Source organism: Typopeltis vanoorti, chromosome 5 (assembly GCF_054136105.1).
Source record: "Typopeltis vanoorti isolate ZY-2024b chromosome 5, IOZ_Tvanoo_1.0, whole genome shotgun sequence".
Classification (NCBI taxonomy): domain Eukaryota; kingdom Metazoa; phylum Arthropoda; class Arachnida; order Uropygi; family Thelyphonidae; genus Typopeltis; species Typopeltis vanoorti.
In genome coordinates, this window is record NC_143553.1 from 137,113,869 (window position 1) to 137,139,383 (window position 25,515).

The 25,515-nt window shown below is 34.6% G+C and overlaps 1 protein-coding gene across 1 annotated transcript in view; it reads right to left on the reverse strand.

Moving 5' to 3' along the window:
* Positions 1 to 2,272: 2,272 nt before the first annotated feature.
* Positions 2,273 to 25,515, reverse strand: part of beta4GalT7 (beta-1,4-galactosyltransferase 7) — a 108,589-nt gene continuing 85,346 nt past the window's right edge. Inside the window, exons 6-7 of the mRNA XM_090392768.1 lie at positions 9,518 to 9,625; positions 2,273 to 2,506 (exon numbers count right to left, since the gene is read on the reverse strand). Of these exons, the coding sequence (XP_090248894.1) occupies positions 2,324 to 2,506; positions 9,518 to 9,625 (291 nt within the window). The 3' untranslated portion in view covers positions 2,273 to 2,323. The remainder of the gene's footprint in view (positions 2,507 to 9,517; positions 9,626 to 25,515) is intronic.

Sequence of the window (25,515 nt, forward strand, 5' to 3'; positions counted from 1 at the left end):
TTCTTCATATTAGTGATGAAATTGTAAGGTCTTGTGTATTAATACACATACACAGTACCTTGAATGGAAACTGAAAAATAGAGTGGTGACTGACACTGAATAGCTGCTTCTGCCAGTCCATCTTATTTATTCTAGGATCAAAATTAGTAACCTATATTTATCAAATTCTTCAACTGTCAATAAAATATAATAAAAATTTACTTTGTTATGCTAATTTAAGTTGTCATATTTGAAAATGAAGTCCACGAAAAGCAAGCTATGATCTTGGCTAGCCAACAAATACCAAACCTTTTTCTTATTTGGTAATAATTAAATAAAAAGGAAATAAAAATATGCTCTGAATGATAGTAACTTGATGTTTTATTTATTTTTGCTAAATGCTTGTTTTTTTTTGGATTCCCTTTCTGTGCGCATGCACACACCAAATATGAGTCACAAAGAAAATTAGCTGTCGATACTTATGAATTTTAGTTTTTATGGAAGGTATTTTAATATTTCATTTTTGGGATAACTTAGTTGATAATTTGTCTCAATGCATTTTTTTTTTTTTTTCAAATATACTTACTATAAAACAATTATTTAAACGACTGCAAAACATTTTGGTTACTTATTTACATTTAGTGTTTAAATAATATTAAACATCATTACAATGGTTAAAAATTAAGCAATTCAATTCAAAAGCCAAGATGATTACAGAAACAGTAATTTTTCTATGATTCAGTTCATAGATAGCATTCGGCGATCATTCTACACACTTCCACGTCATACTTTATATCAAAAAAGTAAGAATAAGAGTCGGTACAATAATTTAAAAAGAATATTCAAAATAATGCAGTAAACAGATCCTTAATCTAAAGAAAACTATACAATTTTTATAATTTACAAAATATTTACATATAAAGTATTAACATTATGAGCAGAAAACTATTTTCTTATCAGATAAAAACAAGTTTTTACCTGTCAGAAGCTACCATTTGGCACAAAACTACATCTAGTCTTAATATACATTAAAATGAGAAGGAAACTTATGGAATGGTAAGCATAATGGCCATGCAAAATATGCACAAAAAATTGTTGCAGAATGCAGTAAGTAAATATTTGAAATTTTAAATACTATTTAAAAAATTTTAAGAATAGTATTTAAAACATATTTAAGCTAATTCAACCTATACAACAATAACAAAAAGCTTTTTTACCTAGAAAATATTCTTTACTCTAATGATCACAGATTAATGGAAAAATACCTTATTCCAAATAACATATGTTAAAAGATGATCATTAGTAGAAAAATTTACAATTTGTACACAATATCATCATTTCCGAATGTTCATGCAGTTTCAAAATTTACCTTATTTCATCCTACATTCAGGTTCAATTCGGTTATCATAAAACACATGAAAAAAATGTCAGTAATATCAAAATAAAGAAAAGGAATCCATGAAGTTTTCTTCCTTTTGGTGTTCTAAAAGATATTTTTAATAACTTGTAGCTGCAATGGTATTATGAACCAAGAGACAAAATTTGTCTCCCACTCCCGAATCACCGACTGCAATTTATGAAAACAGGAAATATTCATAAACAGTTCACGTCCTATGATGCTTTGAGAGAATGCTTAACTTTCCTTATTTCCTTCTATACTAAAGAATCTGGCACAATTGTAAAGATTTTCTGACTGAGCAAATCACTTTTTTTTCTCTTGTAGATGGAAATGAAATGCAATTTACATCTTTCTTTGGTATCTGGTTAGACTAGGATATCAGAAATGAGATTTCAAACCCAAAGTACACCCTTAAGTACTTTTAAGAATATATATTTTTAAATAAATCTCATAATAGCAGTTAACAGTTACTAATTAGTTAAATAATAAATCTTTTCCACCCACATAAACCTAAACTCTTGAAAATCATAATATGATAAATATTTACTCTTTCTACTTCATGGAGTGAAACGTTGATGTCAACATTTTAACCCCATTCTAGCATTAATAATAATAAAATACAAACAAATGCTTATTTTAACATTTTTAAGTCACAATACAGTAACAAAACTGCTTAATGATAAATATTTAATCTTTTCCCCGCCCTCTCGAAATATAAATCTTTACAAGGAGTTCCGAAATTTACAAAAATTATTTAACAGCCCAATCATATTTCATGTACTTCTGAGTTCATTATATATAAAAAGCATTTCAAGGAATACAATTACAAAGAAAATCATAAAAATATGTAATAATGAATAGGGGGTCATTTGAAAGGGATGATGGTGAGGAATCTTAAATACATCAATCAATATTAATATGCAATAATTTAGCTAAGAAACACAACTACGTTTTACTGTTATAATGAGCTGAAGATCGATGTTCACACCATGGAGTCAATGTGTGATTGCAAATCAACTTCACGTTATAAATAGTCACTGGAGCTTTGTCAATAATAAGCTGATGCTGACTGACAACTTTATATTGCACTGTGTTCAAGCCAGTAATATGATCCCGCTTCCTAGTAGACTAGGAGAGACAAATCTACTTTAGAATACATATCAAATGCAATTATTAAAGAAAAAAAATCTGTGAAGGTATATAAAAATAGAAATAGTTTTCCTGATATTTTCCTTAAAAAATTAACAAAATTAAAATGAACAAAAACACGTAAATTTTCATGGCATGACAATTGTCAGTAATTTTTTACTAAAACATGCATTTGAATAAAGGTGATATATCATGATTTCTATGTATAATTGCACTTCATATTCAATTGCTAAACATCATTAACAAATGCTTTACATCTAACATTTTGCAAACCAGCTTATTCCATTGTAAATTTAATGATGAGCTAAGTTGGTGAGAAATGTGTGTGTGTGCATACACATACATGTATGCTTGGCATAATGAATGGTTTCTCAATACACCTTTGGTTTTCCTTATACAATATGGTTGGAAATATAGCTAAGGCAATTGAGGCAAATACACTACATCTGTGAACTTCACATGTTCTATAGCTAGTTTATTAATTTTGTGACCTCTGTATGATACTAAGTAAAAGAAGAAAGAAAACATACTGCTTTTTCATGGTCTTTGACAAAAGCAGATATTCAATTCATGAGATTTTATTATTGTAAAGTTGCTAGTGCATTATCATATCATCAATTTAATGTTATGATTGATGTATTGCAATCACAGTAAATGGTAAAATATACAGACAGCTCAATTTATATATTTCTTTCACAGTAAAAAAAAAATACAGTTGTATTCCCGCTCCTATTTCCACATATCTTGTCTCTTTCAATCCACTACCTAAATTCTAATTCCCCTTTTGCACAGCAATCAACTGTCCATTGAAACTGAGGCAAATACACTTTCTTTTACCAGTTACGTTATATCAAGAGATAAATATAGCAAATACAGAAATCAATCTCTTTGATCACCAATAGCCGCCTTATGATTTGCATATGTAAATTAAATTGTTACCATCTTTTATGATGGAAATATATTGTTCATGAGAATTTTTTCTTAAATATCAAATAAATGGCTATCAGAGGCAGACATACTAACTGTATCAAGTGTAAAGGGTACAGTATTTTTAAGAAAGATAGAAAGGACAGAACAGAGGGGGGGGGTGCTGCTAATGATACTGGATGACTTAAATCCAGTTAGAGTTCAGATCTATGACTGCAATGGCAGTAAGTTGCCCATGTGTCAATGAGTTTGAAGCCATCTGGTATGAGGTGGAGTCTAACAAGATCAAATACATAGCTGGGTGTTGTTAGACCTAGTGGATCAGTTGCTAGTGCATTATCATATAAACATTATGGGTGCAAAATGAGTAATCATAATGGAGGACTTGAATGATCAGAACATTGATTTAGGTAGCAATGAGATCTTATGAGAAGAATGAAACTGAATTTACTGAGGTGCTGTGAGCAGCTCAATAAATTCCTCAAGCAGCATATGACAGAAGAAACTCGAGGTCAAAGAGTGTTAGATCTAATTATAGTGTTAGAAGGGATTTCAGTTAAAAAGTAACAATTCTACTTCTGGTCGGTGACAGTGATCATGTGGTACTGACTTGAAAAGTGGCTAAGTTTATGAATGTTCCATTCAGAAAGGTTACATGCTGAACTACAAAGCAGGAAATTATGATCAACTGATAAGTATGCTGGGTTCTGTGCCATCATAATGTCAGTTGTCGGATAAGAATGATATCAACAGTGCATGGGAAGAATTTAAAAAATACTTAAATAATGTAATATCAGAATATGTCCCTCGAGTTTGAAGAATAAACAGGGTAGGAGTGAAATAGATGTGCAATCTTATTAAGCAAAGGATTTGTAAGAAACGTGATGTGGAAAGAATACTGTGTACATAAGGATAATGTCAACTATAAAAATGATAACGAACAGGCCAGAAGAATTACAATTGTACGGAAAGCTAAGTGTGAGTATGAAAACAAACTGACTCTGCAAGCTAAAAGAAAGAAAGAATGAATATGAAAGAATAGCTCTACTGAATGCAGATGGTATGTAGGTGACAAATGCAGAAGAGATTGTTCAATTAATGAGTTCCCATTTTGCTAAAAGCTATCAAGCTGGTGTATGCAACATTGAGTTCACTGCTATTTCTTCACAGGACAAAGAAACTCATGTGTATGAGGAGGAGGTACTACAGCTGTTGCATAAACTGAATAAGAATTTGGCAATAAGGACTGAAGGGATCAGCAAAGATTATAAAAGAGTGTTCAATCAAAATGCTATTCCTTTGACCAGGCTATATAATTTGAGTCTCAGGACAGGGAAGATGGTCATCTAATTGCACAAGGGTGCTGCAAAGACTGATATTCAACTATCAACTTATTGGTATCTCTGGAGTGGTGATGAAGATTTTGGAAAAGTTGACTAGGGCTCACACAAAGAAATGGGTCGACAGAATCTATGAAATTGGTGTGAAATCCATGAAACTAAGAAATTGGAAAATATGGGTTTGATTATAAAATATTAGCATGGATAAGAAGAGGCTGACTGACACGGATATCAAAAAAGTGGTATATGGGAGATGTAAGTCTATAAGCCTTGCAGGAAAAAGCAACTGACACAATGAAAAAGGAAAAGTTGGTCCTTGTTGGGGATCTAAATGGCAGAGTAGGAAATGATTGTCAGACATACAAAAATATTTTGGGAAAATTTAAAGAAAAGAGCAAAGCTAATAATAATGGCAAATACCTGTTGGATTTGTGCTCAGGAAATGGACCAGTTATTACTAACACCATGTTCCAACATAAAAATGTGCACAAATTCACATGGAGAGAAGATGCAAGGAATAACAAAAGTCTAATTGACTATGTTATTGTTGATAGTGATGTTTTCTCCCTGGTGCAGGACACCAGAGTGCATAGAGGATTTGAAATTGGAAGTGATCACCATTTAATCTTGAGCAGGATAAAATTGAATTTCTTTTTGAAAAGAAAAATAAGTAAGAAAGTTTTAAAGCGAATAAAAGTTGAGCAGCTCTCAGATGTGAACTGTAGACTAAAATACACCAAGGTTATTGAAGAAAAAATGAAAGAGTTTGAGAACAGGAACCAAACCTAAAGGATTCAGTGGCAAGCCTTGAAGAAAACTAACTGATTCAGCCAGAGAGGCATGTGGTGAGGTTATCTGCAAGGATAGAAAAATCAGAACTCCATGGTGGAGGTTAAAGAGGCAGTGAAGGAAAAGAAGAAAGCATATCAAAAGTTCCTGGCAAATAAGTCAGTTTGTGCTCTTAGAGAATACAGAGACAAATGTAAGAAAGTTAAACGTTGTGTAAAACTAGCTAAAAAAAGTCATGGGAAAACTTTGGTAAGAACATAGAAAATAAATATCAAGAAGGTGGCAAAATATTCTGGTGGTTGTTGAAGAAGCTCAGAAATGGAGGAAAGAGTGTTGTAAAAGGAATTAGAGATGATAAAGGTGATATGAAAACTGGAAAAAAAAAGATATCCTTGAAGTATGGAGTAATTACTTCACAAAAATTGCTAAATGAAACAAGCAGTGATAGCAGAGTGGTAAAAAACACTCAACAGACATACAGTCAGGAATACATATCCATACTTGAAGTAGAAAAAGCCATCAAAGGCTTGAAATGTGGAAATGCAACATGAATAGATGATATTCATCCAAAAATGTTGAAGTATGGAGGTATAAAAGTCCTACAGTGGCTGCACTGCATAGTTCAGAAGGCCTGGACAGAGCGATGAATTCCCGATGATTGGAGTAGAGCTCTAATAGTACCCAAATATAAAAAGGGAAATAAAACTGAATGTGAGAATTACAGAGGTATATCCTTACTGAGTGTTCCTGGTAAGATTTATGCAAGTATACTTGAGAAACAGTTGAGAAGAATTGTGGAAGAAAAGCTTGGTGAAGAACAAGCTGGATTCAGGCCAAATAGAGGCTGTCAGGATCAGATCTTTACTCTACGACAAATAGCTGAGAAAGCATGGGAATATAACAAAGATCTCTATTTAAGTTTTGTAGATCTGGAAAAAGCATATGACAAGGTGCCAAAAGAGAAGCTATTCAATATGCTACAGTTATATGGTGTCAATGGGGCATTATATCAAGCAATACTTAGTCTTTATTTGAGTTGTAAGTCAGTAGTTAGAATTGAAGGAAGTACAGGAAGATGGTTTAAGGTTAAATCTGGTGTCAGACAAGGATGTACATCATCCCCTACTCTTGTTCATTATATACATAGATCACATTATGAAGGAATGTGGTATATTAAACCTGATATCAAAATTGCAGATGTTAATGTCAGCTCTTTGCTTTATGCGGATGATGTTATACTTCTAAATAAATCCACTACAAGTCTGCAAGATTCCCTGACTAAATTGAATAACTGTTGTAATAGATATGGTATGAAGGTGAGCAATAAAAAGACAAAGACAATGAAAATAGGCAGAATCATTGAAAATGTCAACTATGTTGTGAATGGAGAACCTCTGGAACAAGTGAAACATTTCAGCTACTTAGGCATGATTTTTAGTGAAGAAGGTAAATTAAATATGGAAATAGGCAACAGAATCAACAAAGCTGGTATGATAGGAAGTCAATTGAATAAATTCATAAGGAATAAGAGAGAAATTAGTTGGAACACTAAATTAGGCTGTACACAAGACAGTGTTCAAACCAGTTTTAACTTATGGATCTGAGAGATGGGTCAGAAGTAAAACACTTGACCAAAGACTAGAGACTGCAGATATAAGAATCCTCAGAAAGATTAGAGGCGTGAACAGATGGCATCAATGGCAATATCATATTAAAAATGAGGATATTAGGAAAGAACTTGACATTGTAAGCATCCAGGAATGCATTAGCAGAGCTAATCTTTAATGCAGTGGTTTGTGGTTAATGGGATACAAACTACTTACTTCCTTGCATAGAGTCCACTTGAACTGGGCTTTCTTAACAGTCTGGTTGGAAATGTTTTCACCTGCAGCAAATTCAAGACACAGTAACAGGACATTGCTGTTAGAGCCAGACATCAGTCTGTTCTAGCTGACATAGCTTTCATGTGATCTTGGTCAGGTCTTCATGAAATGGTTCCTGTCTCCTGAAACTGCATCCAGAATGTCAAGATGCAATACTTGTGACACATTGAGCTGTGCTACCTTCACGTGTGACTTGCTGGCTTGAAGTGTTCCAATGGTCTCTCATCTCAAAGAACCATCTAAATGACAGTGACTTGCCATCCTGAAGGTACCAGAGCTGCGACTGGCCTACTGAGCAGGCCAAAAATACCTGAATTAAGAAAACGTGGTCATAGCCCACATTTTTATAGGCTTCATTAATTTGCACTGTTATAAACCTGTTGGTGGCAGATCAATTTCTATAGGATATTCAGAATTTGTATGCCAGAATGCTTAAAATATCTGATATTTGACTTTAGAGATACTTAAAATATTCATGAAAATCCATTTTGTTCTGTTGTGTTTGGCAGTGTAGTCTAAGTTATATTAACATAGTTATATGTTGAATAACTTAGAAAATAATAATAAAATTGAACAAGAAGGTCAATTTTACTATATTTTTATCAGCCACTTACATTATGGGCTAAATATCTTGGTATATAATGTAAATGGCTGGTAAGAACAAATTAAAACACTTTGCTGCAACTTAATAGTCAACTTTTGCTATAGCAAACTAGTACAGAGACCACAGGAAAGGTTTAATATAGTGGATTGTTTGCTGTAGTGAATTTCAATTCAACTTAACCTTATAGGACTTTTCCTTAATATTTATAGTGAGCTAGTCTGTTATAGCAGTGTTCACTATAGTGAGTTATATGACATCCATTCTGTTACAGAACCAAGCACCTAGTTGTTTGGAAGAATCAAATATTAAGACAGTGGGAGGGATTTAAATAATTAATAAAACTGAAAATAAGCTTCTTCTTCAGGCAAAGAGCAAATATTATTATATGATTGATTTTTAGACTTTTCAGGTAAAGTTCACATGTAACTTGCATAACTTGGACTGTCATAAGTTTTCAAAAATTCCTTTTTTTTTTTTTTGCTTGAAATGAAAAACAATGGCTAAACACATTTTTCTAATAAACAGTGATATAAAATATTCATTTTCGTTTAGGATTATATAAATACAGTAAAACCCCTTTTTTACACTTTTCAGGGGACTGATGGAAAAAAGTGTAAATAGCAGGAAATGTAAAAAAAACATTTAAAAAAAAAAGGCTAAAAGATGACTTACTGCTAGTATGTGAGTCTACATACTAGATTACAAAATTTAATTACTGAAAATAAATGAATTTACAATTACTTACATTTATCTATTTAAAAAAATCTTTAATTGTTGATTGTTTGTACTTTTTTTTTTTTTTTTTTGACATAGAGCCAGATTGCTTTGAGTTCAATGCTTGACCTGTTCTTTACTATCATGTTCAAAGTGGACATGGAGAGTCCAAGATCTTTTGCTAAATGTACACATGTTCCGGCATGCCAATCTACACGTCACAGAATTGCCATCTTTTCTTCTACTGAAATACATTTTCTGTCTTTTTTTCTCCATATTACTAACACGGATAATCCACCACCACCACAACTTGAAAGCAACTTTCACATGCTAAATTACGTAGCAGAAATTCTACAATATCAATTCGTACTGTGATTGAAAAATCATGGTATCGCTCATCACTACATTACTGCTGCAAGCATGCAGGTCACCGTGATGGCAGAAACGAAACTACAACCAAAAGCAACGCCATCTGGGAACAGAAATGCGCAGATTTCTGTAAAAATCGATTCGAAAATCAGTATTGTCACCCGAGAAAAAAACGCAAATCACGGGAAATAACGTCCACATCAAGTTGTTAATGATGAAAAAACAATATATCGTAAGAATAGGCCTTAAGACAGGACCAACAGAAAATGACGTAAATGGCAGGAAAATGTAAATTGCGGGAACGTAAAAACGGGGTTTTACTTAATATGTATATATCTATAATACAGTTTATGAAATTTCTTACCTCTTTCTGATTGTACAATCTCGCTGTGTCACGCCTACGAACACTACGATCATGGATATGTTGAAATGTGTTATGCATTCCAGTTGTAATACCATGAGGCCGACTTAACTGAAAGATTGCTTTAATTACTATTTAAAAAATAATTTCCAACTCATTACTTTTAATAAATGGAGAATTTTGAAAAAAAATTATAATAAAATATTAATTTTAACAAATGTTTATTATTAACTATTTTATTCAGTATGCATTTTGCATTTGAATGATATTGGGGGAAAAAATGAAAGTGGATTATACAGGCCGCTATAAAAAATTACATATGTACTTATATTTCATCAAAACATAAAAGCAAAACGTAAAATTTTAAATTAGATATACTAAGTATGAAGAGTGTATGTATTAATGATATTGATAACCAAAAAAAAAAATGTATGTAAAGTAATGATATTAATCAAGAGAAACAAAATTTCATTATTATGTTGAGAACTTTTGTCAATTTGTGTGGAAAAATACACATACATATATAGATGACTCATTTTTCTAGAAAACCAACAATTTTAGAAAACTCACTCATAATAACGAATTACCAACAATTCTCAACCAAGGTCTCATATAGTCAATATTTTAAATGAAATTTATAACCGTAAATTTTCTACTAGAAATTATATGGTCCCTACAAGCTCACTTATAGTGAGCTTATGGCATATATTAACCCAAGCAGCTACTGCAATAATTGACACCTAATTAATACATGGTTTTTATTAATGATGCTCTTTGGTTATAAAGAGCTGGATTCAAAATCTAAGATGCAAAGAATCTTTATAGGGACTTTTCAACTGAAGATGAGCTAGCTGGTATCACTTGGAGCTGGCAGGTTTATTTCCTCTTGAAAGACAGGCAAACTGCAACTGACATACATAATAGATAGGCAGACCAGATTACTCATCCTATAAGATGATTACTCATCTTATTCAAGTTTCTATGAAGCTATTAGGTACAACATATTAAGGGAGAATAACATGAGATAGTACTCAAGTGCCTTTTGAATAAATGATTAGAACTTCATGAATGAATTTAGAGAGTATCAGAGATTGAGAAAAAATACATTCAAAGCATCTAAAGTTAAAGCATCTGAAGGGCCTTTAATTTTTAATTTAAAGAATTAGAGGTGATCTTAAAAGAATGAACCTAGAAACACAGAATTTTCAATAAATCTGTATATGACAATAATAATCTGTATATGATACAACGTTTCGCAGTTTTTTACTTGGACTTTATCATGAGACTCGACGGAGATCATTGTTAACGTTCCCACTATTTCTCCACTACTTATGTTTAAGTGAAAATGGGCTACATTTCTTTAACATATTTCCAATGATTATATTTTAATGCACACCTTTAATATAAGTTAAGAAAAATTAACTTTCAATTTCCAACTATTCATCGTGTGGAACTTTATTTATTTTTAATATTTGCTTCTTAGTGCACAAGTTTTTGGTACATTACAAAATGCTGACATCAAATTAACAAATTGATATGGTCAAAGTAAGCTTTCTAAATTTATTATTGTTTATACACTAAGACTATAAGACCTATTGGAAATTATCCGATTATCAGGGACACACAACTGTACAAATCAGTAAATGCATTATAATTCCTTTTGGATGGCTAATTGGAAACAATATGCCAATCTCAAAATATTTGCATAAATTCACAAGCTTAGATAAGATGAATGCCAAAATTTATGTAAAAAACTTTTATATAACATATACTGGAAATCAAAATAATGAGTAATTTTGAAAAAAAAAAAAAAAAATTGTATGATATAAAACTTTTTAATAGTAATTTTGATGAGTGTTTAACATTAAGTCCAACAGATTACAGCTCTAGGATTCATCATCACCATAACACTAAATATAGATATCATGATCTGTTTGGTCTAATTTTTAATCTAATATTCTAATAAGAGTGGAAAAAACCAGTCTTGGTTGTTCTTCATAAGAAACGCAGTGCTTTAGAATGGACCAATTACAGAACTATTGCATTAATGAGTCATCTTGGCAAAGTGCTGATGAAACTAACAGAATGCCTGGAGGGTCATATGGAGGCACATCTTCCTGATGACCAAGCCGGATTTCGAAAAGATTGAAGTACAGTGCAACAAATACTCGCACTAAGACTAATAGCAGAGAAAGCTTGAAGAAAGAACAAAAAGTTATACTGTTGTTTTGTGGACTTCCAAAAAGCATTTGATAATATTGACCAAAATATAACATGGGCTGTCTTGGAAGCCTATGGTGTGGACAATAAATTGATTCGCCTGCTGAAAGATATAAACAGTCAAGCACAAACAAAAATCAGAATAGCAGGTAAGACAGGAGATTGGTTTGTGACTAGTCAAGGCACAAGACAAGTGGGCCCAATATCACCAATCATCTTCATCACACATCTAGAAAGTACACTAGATAAGATTAAAGAAGAAGATGGAGGCATTTCAATAAATGGCATAAGAATAAACTACCTCTGCTTTGCAGATGACATCATCCTGATTGAAGAAGACGCAGCAAGGCTGGAACAGACACTGCAAACACTATACACACAGAAGGAAAAAAGGTATGGACTAAATGTCAACTTTGAAAAAACTAAAACAATGATATTCGGACAACAGGAGTTACTGAACAGAGTTACGATAGACAGATTTCAACTGGAAAATGTGGAACACTTCACATATCTTGGATGCCACATGACTTGGACCCCAAAAAAGAGATCAAAATTAGAATAGCCAGAGCAACAACTATTTTAAAAGCCATGGACAAAATATGGAAGAGCCAAGCTATAAAGATGCAAACTAAACTGTGCATTGTAGAAACCTGTATCTTCAGCAGCATGCTCTATGGATGTGAGGCCTGAGAGAATCTGAAAGGAGGATATTAGCATATTTGAGAGGAAGTGCTATAGAAAGATCTTGAGAATAAGCTGAATCCAGAAAGCGAACAATGAGGAAATCTACAGAAGAATACAACCAAAAGAAAACCTGATCCAGAAAATAATCAAAAGTAAACTATGTCTCTTTGGCCATATATGCAGAACGAACGATGAGAGGAAAATAAAAATGCTGCTGTTTGGGATGATTGAAGGAAAGAACAAAAAAGGAAGACCAAAAATCTATACACAAACTGAGTCATTTGCACATTGAGAATTTCATTGAGAATGCAATAAAAGAATCATATCAAGATGGCATCAGACACCTACGGCATTGGATCCATGGTTGTTGATGATTCTCATTTGATGTCTACCTGGCCTTCTCTTCCCAATTTGTTCATATTTTATTAACTGTTTAGGATAATGGTATTGGCCATTCAGTTTACATGTTTTATTCAGTTTTATTTATATTTGTTTAGTTTCTCTTCCATTGATTTTATTTTTAGTTCTTTTAAAACATCTTCGTTCCTTTTTTTTTTTGTCTAATATGTGCATTTTGCAGTTCTCATGAATCTCATTTCATGCTTTTGTTTGTTATTTACTGCCATGTAGGTACTACTAAAGTAACGTGTATTTTTAAATGTTTCTTTTTGTACAATATACATATTGTACAAAACGTATTCTATTTATAAGGCCAATAATTTATAATAAAAATTCTAAAGTTTTGAATTTTATATCTTTTTTCCCTCCTTCAAATGATATTTCACATCCAAGATAATTAAAAGTATTTATCTGTTCTATTATTTTATTATTAATAATAACTTTACTTCTCATTGGAATTGGCTCACAAAATGCCAATGTTTTAGTTTTATCTATAGATATTTTCTTTCTAAACTGTTCTACTACAATGTTTAAATTATATAGTGCTCTTTTGTAAATTGTCTTCCTTATTTGATATTATTACCTGGTCAACTGCAAATAATAAGGTATTTATTTTATTATTTATTAATATAAATATTAAAAAAAGTGTTAGAGACAGAAGACATCCCTGCCTGGTTGATGGTTTTTTGGACATTTTCCATTTATTTAAAATTTTATTTTTGTAAATATGCAATATTGCTTGTAGGAAAATATTAGGTATATTTATTCTTTGTAATATATATCTTTTTACTTTGTCAAATTCTTTTTCATAATCTATAAACAAAATGCGAGTTTCTAAATTAAATTTTCTTCTCTATAAGTGGTTTTAAACAAAAAAAGCTGCATCTATAGTATCCTTTTCTAAATCCATTTTGACATTCTAATAATATTTTTTCACTATATATTTGTATTCTACATACTATACGGTATATATAGTATGTATTCAGTAAACTAATACCTATGTAATTAGCATGTTTTATTTTATTCCTTTTTTTTAAAATATAGGTATTACTATACTTGGATTCCATTCTACTGGAATCCAAGTATAGTAATTGGGTTCCATTCTACTGGTTTTGTAGATTTGTATGTGTTTTATTTTAAAACTTTAATATATTTTTTTACCCAGCAAATTTATACAGTTTCACAGCTTATCCCATCTTCTCCTGCTGATTTATCATTTTTTTATTTTTTATTTTCCTTAGGTTGTCCTTTAATTCTTTTATTGTTATATCATTTAAAGCATTTTGTTCTGATTTATTTTTAATGTTAGTTATCTGTCTAAAGATCTATAGAGTAATCTAAGAATTCTTTTAAATCTACTTCACAATTTATATTTATAGTTTCTTTTATATTTGCATTCATATGCTTTGCTATTTTATCCTAAATGCTTATATCATATCTGCTATGATATTTTGTTTCAGTAAATCAACTAATCTTTCCTAACTTTTTTAATTGTGTGTGTGTGTGTATATATGTGCGTATATATAATTTATTTATCTTTTTTTTTTTTTTTAAATAAGTTAGGAAATTTATTGACTTTTTTTTAGTTATCTTATATTTGCTACTTAGGTGGTGCCTTTTAGAATTGTCAGTTATTGTTTAATTAGCTTTATACATGTACTGAAGATGCCTGTGATACTCAGGTGAAAATTCTACTAATAAATAATATTTTAAGTGGGTTAATTCCGTTATTATAATTTTAATTAAAAAGGTCTTATTCTGTATATACAGGGTGATCATAAAGTTGCACAACCCAGAAATAAAACATCTGTTTAGAGGTTAATTATAAGTATATGAAACAGCTACAAACACAGGTTATAATTGGACTTTTATAACAAAAGAAGAATAGGAACCTCATTATTATATGCGTTGAAAGTGGCCAACTCCTTTGTGAATGCAAACTCGCTCTTTTTACAAGGCTTGATGCTACCTTGTGAAGCACCTGCACACTGATGTTTTCAATCGCTGTTGAAAGGTTAATTTTTTAGTTCATACAGTGTGTGAGGATTATTTCGATAACAACACCTTTGAGATAGCCCAAAAGGAAAAAATCTGGTGATCTTGAAGACCACAATTCTTTCAAGATGAGACAATCACTGAAAAATTCTTGCAAAAAATGTACAGTATTATTTGATATGTGGCACATAGCACTGTCTTGTTGGAACCAACAATGGGGATTCGCTGCCATCAAGGAGTGCCATGAACTGTGTGATGATGTCTTTGTATATTGAACTATTCATCATCGTTTTTCAAAGAAAATGGGTCCCACTATACGATGGTGTGATATCGCACACTAAACTCCAATTTTTTGAGAATGCAAACTTTTTCATGAAACAATGGTGAATTGATGGATTTCAGACCTTGTCACTGAAGAAAACTGTATCAAGCATCTCTATGCCACTTTCTTTAATAAACAAGTGTAATCATTTTCAGAAGATAATTCGTCCTTTATCTGGTTCTTTCAGTTCATGGACTGAGTGCACATGATACTGATGAAGGTGTAACCATCTTGCAACTTTCTGAACACTACTGCATGACAAATTTCCTGAGAAGACTTTTTATTGGTGATTGCTGCAGTGCTTGCTTTACCTCCCATTTTATCATCAGTCCAAATGGATGGTCTTCCAGAGTGATTCCTATCTGCAACAGATCCAGTTTCCCGAAAATGCTGCACTAATCTCATTATTGGTGACTTCTGAGGGACTGCTGTACTTGGATTTTTCTCATGAAATTCCTTGGCAACACATGCATAAGAACAATTAGCAAAATAACTTTCCAAAATGAAAACTTGTTGTGGCTGGGAAAAAGATATTCACATCCACAATGAACAATGCTACACTGAGAATAACTTGTACATGCTACAGTGAACTTGGCATCTCTGATAGTTTGTAATAATAATATTATTATTATTATTATGTGACACCTCCAGGGAGTCCAAAGACTCATCGAGGGAGAGTGTGCCAACAGCATCGAATGATTGAACGCCTTCCAACTACTAACGACGCTCAAACTTGCTTAATTTTTTTTGCGTGAGTCATTAGTAGCAGAGGCTCTACCAATTGATCACGACATAGTTAAATTGTGATAGATTGTGGTTTTAGGAACTCCAACCTTATCACAGTTTAACATATATAAACCAATGAAAAGGAAATTAAATACATGTGTTTGTTTGTCTCTAGGTATTATAATACAGCTTTGTAAATATGTTAAATGTTTCAAACTTACGGAAAACAAGTAGTTATTTATCTAGTATTTCAACAAAAGACCAGTCACTAGTTTGTGTAAATAACAGTGGAAATGTAAATACTTAATATTTTGTTAGAGCCATAAGTATTAGGAGTTGTTGAATGACTTGCACAAATTCTAAAGGGGATGTAAATCCAAAGGTCATGAAGCAGTAACGTGAGGGGAGTGGTTTGCCCCGAGCAATCGCGTACCGATGGCGCACGAGAAGCATAGCAGAGAAAGCTGGACGCTGTGACATCGACCTACGTGAAAGTGCTAGGTGGACATCGCGGAGTATGATAATCGCTGGGAACCAAGGCAAAATAAAAGGGTCAAGAACACTCCACCACAGGGCTTTTTTGTTCCTGATTTCGGTGTGTTGGTCTCTTGGTGTCGTGAGCTGGAGAGGGGAGGCAGCATCTCCAGTCCAGAGGTTCTGATCGAGGTATCAGTGGAAACTTGAAGCCCATAGTCCCGTGAAGTGAGTGTAAGCCCAGCCATCCACAGAAAGCCAGATAGGAACCTATGGAAATTTCGGTCAGAGAGAAACGGATTCCTGAAGGTCAATTAATGTGATGCAGTTCAAGATAGATAAGTAGACTTTATTGAATTTGTTAGCTATGGATGAAAGGAATTGTGCAGCGCTGTATTTCAGAGGAAAGAACATTAATAGTATTATATAGAACAGAATTGTAGTGATCTTGAGATAATTACCATAAATTTAGTCTGCTTATGTAATTGAGTTATGTTATGTGTTTAAAAGGTGTTATGATAAAGTTCAGAGTAAAGGGTGATATTAATGAAAAGATTGTAAGAGATATAGATGCTATCTAGAGCGGTTTGGTTGTGACTGGATTGGAAAGGTATAGCTGTGAATATCATGCCTAATTAGAGTGTTCTAATGTTGATAAGATTTATATTGCTAATATAAAATAATCAGTATGAGTATCTGCATGCTGTTAGAGTGTTTTGATGTTGATAAGATTTATATTGCTAAAATAACAGTAATCAGTTTGAATATCTGCATGTTGTTAAGAGTGTTTTAATGTTAACATAATTGTCAGGAACTCTCTTAGAATGAGAACTAAGCTAACATGTAGTGTATATGTGTAATTATAGTGTTCAATAAACCTTGCTTTTGAATCCAATTAAGAGTATCTGTAATTTGGAATCCAATGCACCTCTTATAAAACTTAAATTGAACTTAGGCAGGAAATTAGAAAGAAGAGAATTTGGCCACGTCTGCAAGGTCAAGGTATCACTTAAGTACAATCTAGAGATCACCTCTTGACTGATATAGTGTATTTAATCTAAAAGCCCTAAGTGGCACAGTGAAAAAAAATAAATTTCTTAGTGCTTTAGGAGAGGTTGATCTTGATACTCTGGTATTGGCTTGACCCTGAGGAAATTCCATTGTTATTCAGAGGTACCACGTGATACCTGAGAAAGAGTCTTAGGAGTATATGCATGATAGACTAAAAGGTAAGTATATTATATTAGAAGAAAGTTCGACACAACATCTAGCAGTGTAAGGAATGATTATGACAATTTGGAAAAAATTGGTACAAATTCAAACTTTTGGTTGTGTGACTTTATGATCATATCCAAACCTCTTTAGTCCAAACCCTCCAGTAATCCGAACTGCGGTTTGAAAGAAAAAAAAAGTTTTATTTATTACGTATTATTATTTTGTCTCTAAACTATCATTGTTGCAACCAATGGATCAGAACATAATACAATCCATTAAATTAAAAGATCGTAAAGACCTGCTTTTAAAAGTAATTTCCCAAAATTATGATGTTATCACATAAATAAAAAATATAAATTTGAAGGATGTAGCATTCTCAGTTGCTGCTGCTTGGGAACTCTTGAACCTATAGCAATTCGAGTGTCATGGAAAAAAACTGTGGCCTTCTAGAATTTACCAAGATAACTATGGTGATACACAAAAAGAGGAAATTCAAGACATGCATAATTGATTAAAAATATAAATCCGGATGTTGATATTTCACAAACAGATGTTAAGGAATGGATTACAGGTAGAATCAAAAGTGAATTCGAAATCAAATCAGATGCTGAAATTATAAATATGACGATACAGAATGAATTAGAAGATGATGGTGACGATAAAGAACTCAAAGAAAAAAAGTAAAACATGAAGAGGCAGTTGACAGTTTAATATGTGTATAGAATGGGCTAAGCAAAATGATATGCCATTCCACAAAATTTTATTCTTAATGCAGCTCCGAGAAGAAGCATTTGAAAAAAGTTTAGATTCCAAGAAGCAAAAGAAAATCAGTGACTTTTTTTACAAATAATAAAAAAAAAAAACTTTGTGTTATTTTGTGAAATATTTTTTTTTGTGTTCTGTATAAGAAAGTGGTATTTTTTTATGCAAATTAAGTTATGTACTGAACTATGCAATTTTATTAAATCAAAATCCTCAACAATACTGTATATACAAACTAAATCTTTTACTAAAATAAATGTATTATTTTTTAAGTTTTACATTACAGTACAGTACATTTTTTTCTATCAGTTACTTCATTTATTTACAGAATTAAATTGATGTACCATTAGAATCTGATTTTTTTTTTTTTTTTTTTTTTTTTTTGTCTTAAACGCTAGTTATTGTTGTCTCTTGGTGAAAAATTCGCTAATCCGAACGATCACAGTTTTTATTAGTTCGGATTAGCGAGATACTACTGTATGTATATATATCACTTTCCAGAAATGATACAAATTTTTCCCAGCTTTCTGTGTTTTTCTGGTTTCTCTTTTTGGCTATTGCTCACTTTTTATTTATATTCAATTTCATCCTGTTTTTTTTTATTACTTAACCATATATTAAAGACTAGGTTTTTATTTTTAATTATTACTTATATTTCATTGCGCCATATAAGTAATTTTTTATTTTTTATTATTTGTGTCCCCCTAGACTTTCATATGCTGCTGATGTAATAATTTCTTTCATATTGATGCATTCTTTCTCAATGTTTTTATTTTCTTGTATTTTTTTCTAAATAATTGTTAGTCCTCTGTTACTTTGTAATTAGATTATTTATTTTGGTAACCAAAATGGGGAAAACTATAATTTTGCCTGCACTAAATAATGATCTATTTTAATGATGTATCTCTTTCTAGTCCTCTCCTAACTTTAACATCTAGGAAAAGGTTTGCTGCTTTTCATTTCCTAAAAAGAAGTCTATTATTAATAGTAGTCTTGCACTTCATGTATATTTAATCATCATCATCAAATTCCTGCCATGTACCCTCAAGGGGTGTACAGGATATGACAGTACTACATGAAAAAAATTACATCATTACTAACTTCCTATCTACAATTTTCCTCCAAATCAGTCTGTTACTTGTCAAGTCTCCAACATTATCAGATCTTATATTTCTGTCGTCTAAGGCACTTTGTACTGTATCAATCCACTTATATCTTGGTCTTCCTCTGGGTCGTTTTCCTGCCAACCTGGCAGATAACACTTGTTTTGCTAATCTTTCTTCACCCATTCTGTTTAAGTGACCATACCCCACCTAAGATTAGCTCTGCTAACACATTCCTGGATACTGACAATGTCAAGTTCTTTCCTAATATCCTCGTTTTTAATATGACATTGCCATTGATGCCATCTGTTCACGCCTCTAATCTTTCTCAGGACTCTCATATCTGCGGTCTCTAGTCTTTGGTCAAGTGTTTTACTTCTGACCCAGCTCTCAGATCCATAAGTTAAAACTGGTTTGAACACTGTCTTGTATACAGCTAATTTAGTGTTCTGACTAATTTCTCTCTTATTACATATGAATTTATTCAAATGACTTCCTACCATACCAGCTTTGTTGATTCTGTTGTCTATTTCCATATTTAATTTACCATCTTCACTAAAAATCATGCCTAAGTATCTGAAATGTTTTACTTGTTCCACAGGTTCCCCATTCACAACACAGTTTACATTTTCAATGATTCTTTCTATTTTCATTGTCTTTGTCTTTTTATTGCTCACCTTCATACCATATCTATTACAACAGTTATTCAATTTGGTCAGAAAATCTTGCAGACTTGTAGCGGATTTATTTAGAAGTATAACATCATCCGCATAAAGCAAAGAGCTGACATTAACATCTCCAATTTTGATATCATGTTTAATACCACTTTCCTTCATAATGTGACCCACATAGATAATGAATAGCAGAGGGGATAATGTACATCCTTGTCTCACACCAGATTTAACATTAAACCATCTTCCTGTACTTCCTTCAATTCTAACTGCTGACTTACAACTCAAATAAAGACTAAGTATTGCTTGATATAATGCCCCATTGACACCATATAACTGTAGCATATTGAATATTTTCTCTCTTGGCACCTTGTCATATGCCTTTTACAAATCGACAAAACTTAAATACAGATCTTTGTTATATTCCCATGCTTTCTCGACTATTTGTCGTAAAGTGAAGATCTGAACCTGACAGCCTCTATTTGGCCTGAATCCAGCTTGTTCTTTACCAAGGGAAATACCTCTGTAATTCTCACAATCAGTTTTATTTCCCTTTTTATATATGGGTACAATCTGTTTTATTTCCCTTTTTATATATGGGTACTTTCCTCAGGGGCTCACTTTAGTGAGTACAGGTGTGGCAAACCCGATGTACCTGATGCTGGACCATGCCTTACTTCATGTAATATACATGTGTTATATTATCTGTAGACTGGTCCCTCCTCTTCCTCCCTTGATTCTTACTTTCTTCTCTTCTTGCTCCTTCCCCCGAATGCTATTAGAGTATTCGAGGGGAATCTTCCTTATTTTTCTATGTCATTCCGTCTTGTGCTAACAGGACATTATCAAACACTGCAACATGATCAGGCCATCAAAAAATGTTCATACCGCATCATCCGTCGCACGGGTTACCATGGGACGTATTCGGGTTTTAGGCAGAGGGACCCGTTCGAAAAATATGTTACAGTCTCCCTTAGACACCACTCCTCAGCACTCTGCTAGAGGAAACTTCATCAATGGGCCCGCTACCCGTTTGTGGAGGTGTTTAGGGGCAGCGCAAAGAAATGGTTCTGCAAAAGGACGGAAACTGCAACGACAACGACACCAGACTATGGCTTTAGGCAACTGGAACATCTCTCTGACAGGGAAGGAGTTGGAACTGGTTGAGGAAGCCAAGCGCTACCAGCTAGACTTAGTCGGGCTTTCTTCAACCAAGAGGAGAGGCTCTGGAACTGTCGACCTGGATAAGGGGTGGAAGCTCTACTACACGGGTTACCATGGGACGTATTCGGGTTTTAGGCAGAGGGACCCGTTCGAAAAATATGTTACAGTCTCCCTTAGACACCACTCCTCAGCACTCTGCTAGAGGAAACTTCATCAATGGGCCCGCTACCCGTTTTTGGAGGTGTTTAGGGGCAGCGCAAAGAAATGGTTCTGCAAAAGGACGGAAACTGCAACGACAACGACACCAGACTATGGCTTTAGGCAACTGGAACATCTCTCTGACAGGGAAGGAGTTGGAACTGGTTGAGGAAGCCAAGCACTACCAGCTAGACTTAGTCGGGCTTTCTTCAACCAAGAGGAGAGGCTCTGGAACTGTCGACCTGGATAAGGGGTGGAAGCTCTACTACTCTGGTGTGAGCCCGACAATGTCTGCTCAGGCGGGTGTGGGAATACTCACAAGCCCCCAGCTGTCAGACTGTGTTGCTGAGTGGATTCCATTGGGGGGGAACGGGTATGTGTATTAAGGCTTCAGATGAAAAACCATGATTTGGCTGTGGTGCAAGCCTATGCACCTAATCTGGAGTCAGAATACTCTGCCTTCCTAGAGGAAGTGGATGCTGCTTTTGACAGGGTGGCAAACATGGAATCAGTCCTGCTAATGGGTGACTTCAATGCACATGTTGGAACAGATGACCAGACATGGAGGGGTGTGGTTGGGAGGAACGGTGCCCCTGACCTTAATGCGAATAGGTTGAAATTATTGGACTTCTGCAGTACTAATAGCTTGTCCATAATGAATACCTTCTTCCAGCACCGAGAAGTCCATAAGTATACCTGGTACAGGGATACACTAGAACAAAGGTCTCTGATTGACTTCTTTATAGTCTCAGCAGACCTATTTTCCTCAGTGTTGGATGTTCGTGTGAGAAGAGGGGCAGAATTTTCAACTGACCACCACCTTGTCGTGTGCACTCTACGGCTTCAGAAACCAGATGCTACCATCAACGCTGGTAGGCCTAAGCAGCTATACCGCATGAAATGGGAGACATTGGAAAATGAGGCTGTGAGGAAGAATTTTGCAGATGACATTTCCTCCAGGTTCAAAGAGATTCCCAAACATACTGCAGATGTTGAGGAGGAATGGAAGCTGTTCAGAACAGCTGTCACTGCCTCTGCACTCTCATGGTGTGGCAGAAAGCAGCTCGGCGTGGAAACGGGCAGTGAGAAAAGGACACCTTGGTGGAAAAAACTGTCCGGGCAAAAAAGTAGTCCTACCTAACATGGCTTAGAGTCAGGTCACCCGAGATGCGTTTGCAGTATGCTGAGGCACGAAAAACTGCTGCTAAGGCAGAAGACAGCAAAGCAGAATGCTTGGGAATCCTTCGGAGAAAGATTAGATTCATCCTATGCAAATGCAAACAAAGTATTCTGGCAGGCCATCTGCCACCTTCGAGGGAGGAAATCGTGCACAGCAAGAGTAATTAAGGCCTCTGATGGTGCACTTTTAACAACCGAGAAGGATATCCTCCACAGATGGAGGGAATACTTTGAGAGCCTTCTTAACCTGGGTGGCCCAGCAGTTGTGGACATCCAAGAGGTGCAGATCGGGGCAATGACTAGTCTCACAGCAAAAGAGGTCCATTTAGCAATAAAATCGCTAAAATCGGGCAAGGCTGCTGGCGATGATGAAATTCGGCCCGAAATGCTAAAAGCCTTAAATCGAGACGGTGTTCTCTGGCTAACTTGAGTGTGTCAGGCTGCTTGGATATCTGGGCGAGCACCAAAGCAATGGCAGACAGGCATAATAATACCAGTCTTTAAGGAGGGAGACCAGAAGGATTGCAGTAACTATCGTGGCATCTCTCTGCTCAGCCTGCCTGGGAAAGTGTATGCTAAGTGCTTGGAAAGACGGTGCAGGAGCATAGTTGAGTCAAAGTTCCAGGAAGAACAATGTGGCTTTCGTCCTGGTAGAAGCACAACTGACCAAATCTTCACTTTAAGGCAAGTCTTTGAGAAATCTTGGGAATATGCCAAGAATGTCTACACATGTTTTGTGGACTTGGAGAAGGCATATGACCGGGTTCCTCGGGATAAGCTTTGGCAAGTAGTACAGGAGTATGGAGTGGATGGTCAAGTATTAGCTGCCATCAAGTCCCTGTATGAATGCCCAGAGTTTTGTGTCAGGGTAAACAGCACAAAGTCTGAACCTTTCACAGTCTCTGTTGGCCTCTGCCAAGGGTGTGTTCTGTCACACCTCCTTTTCATAATATTTATGGACTGGATCGATAGACACAGCCGAGGCAGTGAGTGTGTCAGAATTTGAAAATGTAGCTTTGGACGTCTGCTTTTTGCAGATAACTTAGTTCTGCTTAGCTCTTCCACAGATGACCTCCAGCGGACCCTGGATAGGTTTGTAGCTGTTTGCAGATGCCGGAATGAAGATCAGTGTGGCCAAAACTGAAACATTTGTGGTCTCAAGACAACCATCCCAGTGCACTCTAAATGTAAGTGGAGTCCCAATGAGACAGGTGGAGAAGTTTAAATACCTTGGGTCCATATTCACGAATGATGGAAAATGGAACGCAGAGCTAGATACTCGAATTGGCTTAGCAAGCTCAATATTGCAGGAGCTTGGCCGTTCAGTAGTATTGAAGCGGGAGTTAAGCCAGAAGGCAAAGCTGGCTGTCTTCAATACAGTCTATGTCCCCATCCTCACCTATGGTCATGAGAGTTGGGTAATGACCGAAAGAATGCAGACACGAATCCAAGCGGCTGAAATGAGGTTCCTTCGAGGGGTTGCGGGGCTGACAAAACTCGACAGAGTCAGAAGCTCTGCAATTCGGGAAACCCTCAATACTCAACCGCTGCTTCTCCATGCTGAGAGATCACAGTTATGCTGGTACGGGCACCTGGTCAGAATGCCACAAGAGAGGCTCCCTCAGCAGGTCCTCTTTGCCAAGTCAGAGGGTGGGAGGCCACGTGGAAGGCTAAGGACTCACAGGATAGATTATATCCAAAACCTTGGGTGGACACGTTTCAGAATCCCACCAGAACATCTGAACTTGGTGGCAGAGGATCGTGACCATTGGAAGTTCCTCTTGCAGCTTTTGCCCCCACAACCCAATTAGGAAGAGTGGGCCTTGAAGATGTATGTATGTATGTATATATGGGTACTATGAGAGCTCTACTCCAATCATCGGGAATTCATCCCTCTGTCCAGGCTTTCTGAACTATGCAGTGCAGCCACTGTAAGACTCTTATACCACCATACTTCAGCATTTCTGGTCGAATATCATCTACTCCTGCTGCCTTTCCACATTTCAAGCCTTTGATAGCTTTTTCTACTTCAAGTATGGATATGTATTCCTGACTGCATGCCTGGTCAGTGTTTTTTACCACTGTGCTATCATCACTGCTTGTTTCATTTAGCAGTTTTTCACAGTAATTACTCCATACTTCAAGGAAATCTTTTTCTCCCGTCTTCATGTTACCTTTATCATCTCTAACTCCTTTTACAGCCCTCCATTCCTAAGCTTCTTTAACAACCTCCAGAATATTTTACCACCTTCTTGATATTTATTTTCTATATTCTTGCCAAAGTCCGTGCATGACTTTTGTTTAGCTATGTAAAGATTTTTGTCACAAAGACTTGCGAATTCTCTTTAAAACTGTGTACTTTGGCGAGGAGGCGCTGCAGTCGTGACAGAAGCAGACGACGCTTAGGACTTGATTAGCAAAGTTTCCGCTGTGTGTGGTATCCATTTTTTTTAAATGTGCCCGAAGTGAAAGAATAAGTACAACATTAGTGTTTGAAGGCAAATTATAATGTTTTTGTAGTTTCAAGAATCTTGTAAAGCAAGTTTGTGTCAAGTTTTTCAGAAATAAATAACATCACTAGAGTTACATCAGTGAAATGCGTATGAATGTGTTCTAAAAGTATACGTATAAGCGAGCATTCATTCTGCGTAATGATCAAGACTTTCACCAGCTTTACCACTCATCACAAGTCCGAATTTTACTGGCGCAGTCGACAGGACCTACAAGGTGAGAGCAATTCGTTATGTAAATGCATGCTCCCATGTTTTAGAGTTCTATTTTGATTATTTGGGCGAAAGTCTGTTTTAATACAAAACAAAAAAAAAAAAAAAATAGTGTTCGTAGTTTGTTCCATCCTGGAACAGTAGTAGTTTTGATTTCTCGCCAGAG